At 35.6% G+C, this 12,652-nt stretch overlaps 1 protein-coding gene across 1 annotated transcript in view; it reads left to right on the forward strand.

Annotated features, from left to right (window-relative positions):
- FYB (FYN binding protein) overlaps positions 1-12,043 on the forward strand; it is a 49,226-nt gene extending 37,183 nt beyond the window's left edge. The window contains exons 10-20 of the mRNA XM_019473637.1: positions 490-518; positions 1,703-1,772; positions 2,325-2,465; positions 3,142-3,173; positions 3,470-3,508; positions 4,248-4,317; positions 5,715-5,820; positions 6,147-6,309; positions 10,686-10,719; positions 11,829-11,860; positions 11,975-12,043. Coding sequence (XP_019329182.1) covers positions 490-518; positions 1,703-1,772; positions 2,325-2,465; positions 3,142-3,173; positions 3,470-3,508; positions 4,248-4,317; positions 5,715-5,820; positions 6,147-6,309; positions 10,686-10,719; positions 11,829-11,860; positions 11,975-11,997 — 739 coding nt within the window. The 3' untranslated portion in view covers positions 11,998-12,043. The remainder of the gene's footprint in view (positions 1-489; positions 519-1,702; positions 1,773-2,324; positions 2,466-3,141; positions 3,174-3,469; positions 3,509-4,247; positions 4,318-5,714; positions 5,821-6,146; positions 6,310-10,685; positions 10,720-11,828; positions 11,861-11,974) is intronic.
- Positions 12,044-12,652: the final 609 nt, after the last annotated feature.

The raw sequence follows: 12,652 nt of genomic DNA on the forward strand, positions 1-12,652 counted from the left end.
TAAAGATGGTATTGATAACTCTGTCTCTTATAACCCTTTGAATCACTGTGAATGCGATTTTAAAATACTCTTTTCTGATTTGTAATTAATTATTTCCAAGGAAAAAAAAATAGAGTATTTTTCCTGCTTTACCTGAATCTACTAAAAGTTAATCTCACCTCATCTAAGAGCTAGTTCACTTATGAATTAGTTGACACATTTTCTTTAGCATTAGTGAGAATGCAACTATTTGACTAAGAAATCAGTGTGAGTGTGGTGAAAACAAAAAAAAACCCCAATGGGCACATTTAGTTGTTGCCCATATAGAACACACAAGCATGTGCCTGAGCTTCCAGTGCAGAATTTGTAGTGCTCAGCTGGCAATGTAGATGAGTGCCAAAGCCGAAAGGTGTAGAACCAATAACTACAAAAGTGATGGGTGATCATGGTGTTTGTTTTTTCCAAAGGATGACTGTTTTTTTCTAAAACATCTCTCGTTTGCTTTTCCAGTCAGAGCAGTGGTCAAAGTGGAGCTGAAAGTAAGTTCTACATCTACTTTTTGGGGAGAGTTGTTTCTATGTACTGTTTACCTTCAAATCCAGACCTCTGTGGCTTCCAAATAGTGTAGTAATTATGCATAAGCATGCTAAATGGTAGCTAACAGGCAACGAACAAGGAGGTATAGCGGCCAAATTAACTTTCTCTCCACCTGTGGGACTTGGGCAAGAAAGAAGTTTTGTCTTTAGATACTGTGAATCAGAAGCATGCCAGAAGATGACAAAACCTTTCTTTTTTTTGTGTGAAGGTAAATCATCCTACAAAACAGCACAGACATAATTGGCAAGATACTAACATGACCAAGAGGTTTTGTGCAGGAGAAATCCAGTTCTGAAATAGCCAGTAATACTACCAATTACTGCATTTTGCTGACAGAGTTAAGGGCAACATCAGTTTCAGCAATACTCTGGAGTCCTCTGGAGTCCTATGTATGCAGTATGACTGCAGCAGTTTCACACTGTCAAGAACATACATTCAAACCCAGTTTCCCCTTTGATAGCACATATATTTATGTAGCATTCTCTGTTGATCACAAGAGCACAGCTCATCTTCTCAGCTTAGAGTTTAGATACTAGTCATGGCAGAAGCATCTCCTGGCAGTGCTGAATGAAGCTGCTGCCAGCTAAGTACAGATTTCAGTGATTACTCTGACCAGTGGCTAGGATTGGACATGGAAACTGAGCTAACCCTGCACTGAAGGAGGTGGGGCTCAAAGGTCAGAACTGAGACCAAAAAGGGGAGCTTACATGGCACTTGCCTCTGGCTTCTGTGGATGAACACAAGATGTCACTTGCTGAGAGTGTTGGTCTGACATCTTTAATCATCACTCGAGTCACACACAAAAATTAAAAAGTCATCATAATGACTGGGCCAAAATCAGCCATTTAGAATTTCATTGAATACACTAAAAATGCATTTGTTTTCAGTATTCATGCTCTTGTGATTGGCAGTGCCACATTTAAATGCTGTGGATGGCATTCCCAACTGAGGTAAGTCTAAATCACTGTTTTAATAAATAGGCTGTGCTGGTTTACAGAAAGATTCCATTTGCACAGATATTGCACAAACTACACACACATCTGACATACTTAAGAGGCCAGTAATGAATACCCTATTCAGCAGCATTAAATATAAATGCATTAATTCACTGTTTGATCTGTTAAAGAGATGTTCCCACCTCCTCCTTCTGATCAAGAAATTTATGATGGGATTGATGATGAAGATGCTGTAACTAGGTAAGTTTTTACATCTTTTAAATAATTTGCCTCTTTAACAGAGTGTTTTCATTTCAGTTTTTAGTATTTTTGAATTAGGCATAATAATTAGCAAGTATTGGGATGATCAGCGAGTGGGTATACATCAGGATGGGTTCACGAAGCTAAAAAAAAGGGTTCTTTGGTCTTTTGGAGAAGTTTTGTTTTGTAATTAATTTTGGTATGTCAGCAAAAGCAGCTGCAATCATGAAAATCCCCAAATCCCCAACTAGACAGAATAGCTCTGAAATGAAAACAACAAACTGAATGTTACCTTGCTGAGTAACATGAAAGCAGTAAACCACTAGATTAATATCTGTACCTACAAATATATCTCAATATCTACAAATGACCTAACATACATATTTCTAGTTTAGCATTTTAGCGTTTTGCATTTAGGTAACTGTCCGCACCTTGTGGTATATACATTGTTGGCATTAATGAGAATTATGTGCATCAATGGAGAATTTAAACTGGACCTTTTAAAAAGAATGTTACATTTTACATTGTGATAATTGCATGCATACTCCAAAGGTCTGTATCGCAGGATGAAGATAAGAATGGTATCTGGTCCTGGGGAATCTTGAAGAGGCTAAAGGTCAAAGATGACAAAAAGAAAAGTATACGAGAAAAAACAACCAAAGTCAATGGGGCAGAAGATAATGGAGATTTGTTGTAAGAGTCTGCCAGGAAATCTCAGTGGACGTTAACTAATTCTAATAAAGCACATGCTACTAACATCTTCTCACAGCAGCCTAATAAATCATGCATCAAATTGCACCTCAGGATGATACTTTTCTGCAAAAACACTGACCTCCTTTCTTTTCACCTGCATAAAATAATTACTCTCTTAACAAGCTGTATTTGTTGCCTAAGTCTGGTAATTAAAATATACCAAAAAATTTTTTTGGTGAAGAGCACCAAAATAATCCATCATCTTTGTGCCACTCTGGTGATGTTAAGTTTGCTGTATCCTCAGTTAAAATGTACTTTGCTCATCAGTGCAATGTAGCCAAGATAAACTGGTAAATCTAGTCCCATTAATCCAAATTTTAGGACTAATATGCCAAACAGAAAAATGCAAAGATTGTCTTCTACCCATCTTGCCTAGAGGTTAGGTCAGCAACTGATGTTTTCACCACCATCTTCTTTCATTCAGTTCTGAACCAGTTTACTTTGATTCAGTGGTAAAAATACTTTTAGCCCATGAGTACTGCTGGTGACAGCGAAGCTTCAACATGTCTGGAGATTACTTGGAGCCCTTGTGTTGCAAGTTTTTTAAATGATTTAAATGATGCAAAAGCCTATTAATGTAATATAAATAATTAATGAGCATCTTTTTTTTTTCCAGCATGTCTCCTTCAACAAAGCAGTTTGGAAAAGGTAATTAATAGCCTATTGTTCAGTCTCCATATTGATTCCTGATCCTTTTTTCTGTATACATTACTCGTACCATGCTAGTCACAAAAATACATCCAAGGAAGGAAACAGGATTTCCCATTGCTTACCCAGTTCCAGCAAACAAATTTCAAATATTGTGACTGATTTGGCTACAGACAAGGAGATACAAATGCATTGCAAGCTCTCTAAAAGACAATTTAATGTATTTTTTAAGAAGTCATGATTTTTCTATGTGAGATTTCCACTAGTTCATTTTGTTTGACATGAAGTATGAACAGATACACTTGGAAAGAAACACTTAATGCAAGACTTCAAAAGTAAAAAGAGGTGCTTGTTGTTATTTTTATCACTTGCAGTGTCTTTGTGAGATAACATATATTCATAAATATCAGCTCAGCCATGGAATAAAAAGCAAGTTCTTACAATTTTTGAGGCTGTTACCTGAACTGAGTTCTAAACCTTTCATCTCCTACTGTGATTTTTCTAGCCATTGATTTGATGAGTTGAACAATTGCTTCCTCTCCACAAATATGCTGAATGTGATTCAAAGTATATTCTTGGGGTAAGAATTCTTTTCACTGCTTTGGCATTGCGAGATGGCCTAAAAGCTAACATACATGTGATTCATATCCACTTCTAAGCAACGTTGCATTGACCAGAGTGCTATAGGAGTGCCTGAGTGTACATTAACATCAAACCCCAAAAATATACTTTGATGCAACATGGTGGGAAATGCACTAATTAAAATGAAGATTAAGGGCTATTGCATTAGCCATCACGTACTAAAACTTGCTCCAGCTTAAGAAGATTAAAATATCCGTGAATACCTAGTATTATTAATAAAGAGTCTTATTCTGAAAAGGTTGGCTGGTGTTTGTTTTGCACAGTACATTGTGCAAAACAGAGAACCCACAGTTACTATAGACGATAAATGGCAACAGTACTTGCCACAATTTCTTGTCAACTTAGGTACACTACCATAGATTGTAACACAATGTGTTCACTACTCAAAGATCTCATAATAATTTTCCATTCTTTTAAACACTATTGTTTCAGATTGTGGAGACAATGATGTTTATGATGACGTAGATTCTTCAGACTTCCCTCATCCACCGCCTGAACTCAAGCAAGTGAAAATGGGAATTACTCCCCTGATTAGAAATCTGTAATACACTGTGGAACATTTTCAAAGTATTTACCAGAGGCAGATTGCTATTAATGTATGCTTTATTTGGCGTTGTCAGGTTTTGTAGTTCTCCTAACCCTACTGTTGACAATGGCAGTTGAATGCTCCCTGCCTCCGTTTCAGATTGAAATAATAATTAGGCTATAGAATAAATAAGCTTGCTTTGAATTTCAGCAAATTCAGTCCCTGATGGACAAGCGGTAGAAACAAATGCATGGCCTAAAGGTACTTCATTGTAAATTCCCTGCATGCAGTCCTCTTCCTATCAAAATTTGGGGACTGTTAGGGTAAGTACTTGATCCCAGCTGCTGTAGTATTTTAAGAGAAAAGGAGATAGTGCCCTGTGTTATAAGTATGAAACACATCTGAAGGTGTAAAGTTCAAGTTGGAAAACTTTTATCCCCAGACCAGGAAGTTATAGCCATCTCTGGAGCACAGATGTGTTATGAGCACAGATGCATCTGTGAAGATGACTGCAACATGTCACATTCTGTTGTCGCTAACTTCACTCAGGTGGAGCTACAGAGTGCACTACAATAATCTAGTCTGGAGGCATTAAAACAGAGAGAACTGTATATCCAAAGGAAAAGACATGGTCCTCCTAACCAAATCTAAGTTAGTTCACACACACACATATATTCATCATCAGTGAAACTGTCATTTACAACTCCTACAGAGATCAGGAAAGATCGAAAAGTAGAGTCAGACTTCAAATTCCCAGGTACAGCATCAGGAAGGGCAGTTAAGGCATGAAACCCTTCCGTGCTCATTGGCAGAAGTCAACAGTATCAGCGATGTGGAAAACCAACAGAACTTGAAATAGGTCCTGTAATGCAGATGCCCTGGTGTAGCAAGGTCTTCTATGGGAACACAGGACTAACACAGCTGCTGTACAAAAGGCTAAGATGTTCCAGCTGCCTCCACAGTGGGACATGTGTTATTCAGCCTATTGACCAACGATACCTAGACTTCACAAAAATTGCTCCTTGCCTAGAGATCCTAAAGTGATGGGTACCATCTACCTAAACTATTTTTAGCAGATGTGAAGTTCTTATTGCTGTAGCAGCTAGATACTTTGAATAATTTTCCATATTCACTTATGTGATAAATATATTCACATCAGAACTCATTAAAAGAGAAAAGTAGGAAAGACAACCCCAACTTTTTATTTCTTTGGAAATGAAATCTGTATTGTATTATCCATATTAGTTTTGTAGAGCAACAAAAACATACTAAAGACACATTGAGGCAAATGCATTTTCACTAAAATGATCAGAAAGGTTGTCAATACCTCAGATGTGTTGCTAATTTTCTTTTTATCTGTAACCTCATTTTAGTTCATCAAAATCAGCAAGCCTTGGAAAACGTAAATCAGATGAAAAAGATGCACAAAAGCTTAAAAAGATGGAAAAAGAAGAGAAAGAGTTCAGAAAAAAATTCAAAGTAAGTTTTGTTCAAAGTAAGATTTGTTCACATAAAATACAAAGATTAAAATATCTGGATGGTGTCCTCTAATTTGTATCCCCTAATTTGTAAATAATCCATTATTTTGCCCTTGAAAGGTAAAGTATTACTACTTGTAAAAATAGTGATCTGAGCATTTGTAAGTCCAAATGGCAAGCACGTGCATACTACATAGCATAAACAATTATTTGCATAATTTTCAAAAATTTAGTAATAAATGTGAATAGATTGGTCTAAAAAAATGCATGATCATAAGCTTTACATTGATGGTTTTTAACCAGCATCTTTTTATTTTACTTTTGCAGTTTGAAGGTGAAATTAAAGTTCTTTACTCTACCACCACAATCCAGGATTTGCCCCAGAGAGGATGGGGACCTAAAGACTTACAAGTTAAACCAGGGGAGTCTCTTGAAATTATAGAAAGTACAGATGATACCAAGGTCCTATGCAGGAATGAAGAAGGAAAATGTAAGTTTTATTAAAAAGCTGTAGTACAAATCAAATTGTCAGAGAATGATTAAGTCAGGATGTGTAAAAAACCCTCTACCCTGTCATATTAAAGCAGAGCCTAATTGTTAGTTTATTACTGTTTTTTAAGAGCAGCTTGCCTTAAAAAATTAAAACTCTAACAGACAAGAGATACCAAATGTGAGAAAAAGGACAACTTAGTTATGTAAATCTTGCTTTGCATCAACTAAGATTAGCAGATGGTTTTGTTGCTTCTGTCTCCGTTTGCCAAAAAGAGTATAGCTATGATACCCCACAGAATCTAGTAAAAGTAAAATCCTTGCTGCGCCTCTGGTAAGCACTTGCCCATTGACTGCAGCCAAGGGAACATCAATAACAATATTCTTATTTTGGATTGCCAGAGATGGAGCCTAATCTTTCCAACAGGCATGGGGGGGTAGGGCTGGGGAACTGCTTAGGAGTCTTCCCCCCAGCCCCCAGCTGATCCAAGGCGTATGTCCTCATTGGCATGCCTGCTTGTTTTGGGAGCTGCGTGAGGCCTTTCAGTGTTTCTTTGAAACCCTTGGCCAGGGTGTGCATTGGCAGAAGTTTTTGCATTTTTGGAGATGTATGGACCATCTACTGTTGGTTTTGATTTCTTAATGTGCTTCTGTTACAATACTTTTCAAATCTCCTAATGAAAATTCAGTTTGTGTAGGAACAGACTACGTTCAAAGTAGCAGCATCCTTCCACTCAACGTTTACTTTTTACCTCTGACCTATGTGGAAGACAGTCCAATGCCATAAACCTCTGAAAGGGATTCAGTCACTTTCCTTCTGTTTTTTTCCCTCTGTACTCAACTGTTACAGCCTGGAGTATAGCCTTCTTCCTGGCAGGCCTGCAGGGTGAGGAAGAATTTCTTGCATAACAACATGTATGTTTTTCAAAATATGGATTGTACTAGTGTAGCCACTTCCCAAAGAGCAGCTTTCAGTGCTGCATTTTTTGAATCCAGCTAATAACAAAGTAGAAAGTAGTTCATGTTGGCTGTTTTCCTCACGTAGTCTTCAAAGCCTTTCAAATAGTGACAGGAGCTACTGCTTTCCTATGCATGAAAGAGCAAAACAAATAAAAATATCCTCCCTGAAAACCCCTGAATAGATCTCTCTCAATTTTCACATTAATTAGTGAAGTTTGAATCCTACTTTAGTTAAGTGCATGACAGTTTTTGTTATTTGCTCTAGTTGCTCTAGTTCCTCATATCTTGAAGCTATGATACTACCTTTTGAAGGCCAGAGAGACTGAAAATCAACAATTAAAGATGTTTTTGTTACTTTCTTGTAGATGAATTCTTCCGTTTGATCGTTAAGTTATGAAGCACTTCCACAGCTTCATGCCTCTACCAGCAGTTAAACAAAATTACAAATTATATTATAATGTCTTCCCACCTTTTTAAGCAAGGGCTGATGGCCTTAGGAACATATTCTGCTATCACTTATGTTAATTGTTATGAAATGATTTGAAATTTCACAAGTGAAACAAGGAACTGATTCTCATTTACCTTCTCAAATTCCTTCTTCCTGTTGCCTTGGTCTGACCCACGTACCTTTTGAAATACACAAAAACCTTTGATTCACTTTCATGTGTTTGGCTTAAACATTAGGATATAAATGGACTTCAGTGCCTGAAAATGTAGGCTGTGTCCTCTCCAAGCTTCCTTTACACTGTCGGAGAGCAGCTGGCCTGATGTGTCATAGTTTTCAGTGGTGCTAAGTAAACAAGATGGAGTGTGCTGACCTGCTGCCTTGTTCCCTATTATGGAAGCCATGTAAATACGAATAAATTAGTTAGAAACTGAAACTTAGGACATGTAATTTTGGATTAGTAAATTTGAAAGAGTGTGACATCAGCAGGGGCTCTATCTCCCGCATATTTAGGGGCTAGGGACTGTCAGAAGAACCTAGATTATGCTTTGCAGCGGTAGAAGGACTGGCATATGCACATCTGGCTTGCAAGCACGCTGTGTTTGTACACCATGACTGTAAGCGAAGAAATTTTGCTTTCATGTATTTCCTGTGAGAAAATTAAAAGAAGAAACAGAGAAGATTAGATTAGGCAAATGATTTTAAATGATTCCCAGTGAGACTTCAGGAGTCTGGAAATTATTGGACTCTGCTTAAAGAGAATTTTTAAAAGATTACGTCTTTTAAAAAAAATTAATTTCCATGCCTTTATCCCAGATACTAAAATCTGAGGAAAGACAACCAGGCTAAGAATATCCTGAATAGACAGAGCTTTCCCTATATGTACCGACTTGCAATCAGCTTGAGAGAATATGCAGGTGACTGAAAATCTGCAGCACTGGGTTCTCTGACTATTGAAGATTACCTCCAGTTTAACATTTTTAGTAGGCAAAAGTTATAATAGAATTTATGTAAGTAACAAATCTTCATGACACTGAAGATATAAATACAAGCAAATGAAGCAAATTTTATCTTATATAGCTGCAATCAAATATTAAATGCATAGAACTATTTTTCATTCATGTAACTGTTAAGTCTTAAACAGAAGCTAAAGCAGATTAGTGTCAAATAAAATATTATCACAGGAAATTTATGCCTTTCTAGGCAACCTTCAGCTCTAGCACAAGACAGAAGTTTTCTTTTAAAATGCAGTTTTTTTAATGTACTACGGCGTTCACAGAGCAAGGCGCTAATCTACTTTATATATAGCAATTAATACAGCATATTCTGGAAAAAAACTTATTTACATTTGAGATTTATAGCAATATCTGACATCTACCTATTTTAAGATGGAAATACGCCAAGTTAAAATGAATTATGCAAATGTTTCTTTATGAAGACAAGAATTAGTTACTTATTACTATTTGCAGAACTATTTGGGATATTAGTCTTGTCAGATAACTTTTCCAGTATTCCATATAGGAATCATAGGACATTTTTATATATCAAAACACTGGCCAGTTGAAGACTGTGATAATTCAGCAGCTTTCGGGAACAGTACTAGCTCATTGTGTCTGATGCCAATTTACAAGGGAAGGTTTCCCCTACCAGTAAAGTTACAGATCTTGAAAAGGGCAATTTCAGAATAAAATTAGGGCTTGGATGTAAAAAAGTCTTAACACAAAATATGAGATTCTTTAGCTGGACATTACTGTGCATTTAAAAAAGGAAAAGCTACTTTCATGTCTTGTGTATCAGAAAAGAAAAAATCATGTGAAGAAGGAAATAATTGCTTAAAACAGTAAGATCTGGGGATTCAGCTAGACTGACCTGAAGGATCGCCAGCAGAAATGCTAGCAGAAAACTGAGACTTTCTGTACTATATAATGGTTCCTCTAAGTACAAGGAGCAGTAGCAGCTCGAAGAATTCAAGGAACCTTACAAGTCAAGCTAGTAAATTTATTCTAAAACCTATGAATTGTGCATAAATTACTAAAAACCTGCCATTTTAGTGTGACCATTTAAGCCTCCTAATGAATAAAAGAAAACTTATATAGTAATTTCAAATGTAACACAGGATCACATTTCTCCTTTAGAACTGTCCTAATTTTGTACCAACATACTAATGTTTACGTGCAAATACGTAATTATTGTTATGGCTTTCTCTTTGCTTGTATATGTTTTACCAATTGACAAATATTTCAGTAGATGTCTTTTACCAAAGACAGCAAGTCATTTTTTCAAGAGATTAAATATATTGAAGAATATGTATAGTTTTATCTGATTTCATTAGTATGCAACAGAGTAATAGAATAATTCACCAGTGAGTAGCTTCTCTCACGTTTTTCCATTATCTATATAAACAGTTCTTATCAATATTATAGTTAAAAATTTTTAAACCATTACAGTTAATGATAATTAATTAGTGTATACATCTTAAAGGCATTTTTGTCCCTGTAGGAAACTATAGATATTTCTGTTATTTATTATTATAAATATTATGCAGTTGTTATTATTATACCACTATGAAAACCTAATCTTGCATAACCTGTATTACTATTTTCTCCTTTCAACACTAGTTTTGTACACAATGGAAACTATTGCAACGAAACAAGAGAAATTACATTTTATTAATATGTAAAGTACCTGGCACAGTAGACATCTAACTGGTCTTGGAGCTACTGTGGTATTCTTATTCCCTGTCTACAGCACCATGTTATACTAAACAAGCAGTTAAGAATAATTAAAACTAAAATTGGACATAGCAAAACTTTCCTCGAGTACGTATCCATTGTACATTGTTATCCATCTATTCTGTCTTTCCATCTGAAATATCTAGAAGAGAAAAACTGCATTTCACTAGTGCTAGCAACAGAAGAAATAACATGAATATTAAAATTTAACTTAAATACATATATATTTCAATTTTACAGATGGCTATGTTCTGAGAAGCAATTTAGTTGAGAAGTAAGTACAAAGTGATCGTTTTGAAAAATTTGTTACTAACAATTTTGTTCTAAACTGTTTTGTTAAATAAAAGTGAAATGTAATTATTTTAGTATGTCATTCTAGTCCTGCAAATTGAGTTATTTTTATGTGGTTTAGATTTCTCAAGAATTAGTCACATATATCCATGCATTGCTTAACCATAAACCCTGGTTTAAACCATGAAAAATTACATAAATTAACCATTATTGGTACTAGAATCTATTACTGAACTGCACATTAATGTGATTAAGTGTATTGATGCCATTTTCAAATGTTTAACTAAAATGGACCAATTTTTCTTTAGGTTTATTTTTATTTCTGTCTTACTGGGATTAAGCAGATTTGGCTCAGTGTTGCTCTGAATAACTGCGTGGAGTTCAGCATTTAGGTTCTAATCCAAAACTCTCGTCAGACAAAGCCTTTCCATTTCCTTCAATGGGCTTTATGTTAGACCCTTAAATATGAAATCAGATGTCACTTTTAGAATTGAGGCCTGCAAACACTTATACACATGTTTAACTTATATATATAAATAGCTTTATTGGCTTCCATGGGCCTGTTCATGTATCTAAGTGACATATTTTGAAAATTCCTATTCAGGGAGCATGCATCATTTATAGACATTACCTAAATTCGTTATCTAAAAAGCTGCTCCTCCAAAACCATTATGGCATTGCCAAGTACAGAAACAAATAAGAATTCCAAGGGCCTACTGATTTTTTTTACTCATCTTTTCTATTTATTTAAAAAAATCAGTAAATATTTCATTTTTTATGGAAATGTCTCTATGAGTTTGTTAGAAGATTACTTAATTAAGGTTACTTAAAACCTTAATTAAAAAAACCCCACCTTTTAATAAAGCAAGCCTTTCACGTTAGAAAGAAATGTATCCAGCTCTACCTGCACTGAAAATCCTTTGACCTGACCATGTTGCTCAACACTGTTCTGTTACCACAAAGGTTGCACTTTTCTAATTAGATAGAATGTCTGCACCATACTGCTACATTATTTTGTATCTGCATGCAAATAGTAATATGTATCTGATGTCTCAATTTTTAATACATTATTTTTCTTTTTTTAACTTACAGTGATGGAGAGATTTACGATGATATTGGCGATGGTATGATGAACATTTCAAACAATACAATAACTGTATTCAATCACAGCAAATAACTTTATTCTTGAGTCAAAGTACTACACAATACTAATATTTTTGCATTTATTTCCATTTCAGATTGCATCTATGATAATGACTGATGAAGAATTCTATGCAAGTAAGAGCTTCATTGAAGATCGAAATCTATTTCAGACTTCCTAATTGTCAAAGCAAGAGAAGTCATGAAAGCCGATTACAAGTTAATCGGTTACACTCTTCTAAATGTACAATTAACCTTTTTTAGGATTTCAGGGTTTTGTCATCCCTTGCTTTGTATGACATTCGTATTGCCATTTATCTGAGCAATTAGAATTTGGGGAACATGAGCTGAAGTTAAGGTTACAATTTTCCACTTGCTTTCCACATTTATGACAGTCCCTGTGAAAACAGTTCTTCAATTAGCTATACCCGAAGAGGCCAGTTCAGGTCTATGAAGGATACAGAGGACAACAAACCCTGGGAACAAGTTTTGCTCTGGCTCTGGTCTATTAAACACCAGAGACTGCCACTCTGGGGAGGGCAGTATCCTGAAAAGAAATGCTTCCTTTGGTGATAACATCCTGTTGTGAAAACAGGAAATCAAAAGCGGGCATCAGAGAAGACAACACATTGCTGACCTGCCATTCCAACTGCAGCAGCGTTAGCTACACTGACATGTACAGCCATGTACCATTATGGCTGAAGTTTCCTTTTCTACATTGTACTAATGATAGAATACCACTGTCTAAAACTTTTTTGACCATTTTGTAAGTGCTT

The sequence above is a fragment of the Aptenodytes forsteri genome, unplaced genomic scaffold, assembly GCF_000699145.1.
Source record: "Aptenodytes forsteri isolate BGI_AS27 unplaced genomic scaffold, ASM69914v1 Scaffold120, whole genome shotgun sequence".
Taxonomy (NCBI): Eukaryota; Metazoa; Chordata; class Aves; order Sphenisciformes; family Spheniscidae; genus Aptenodytes; species Aptenodytes forsteri.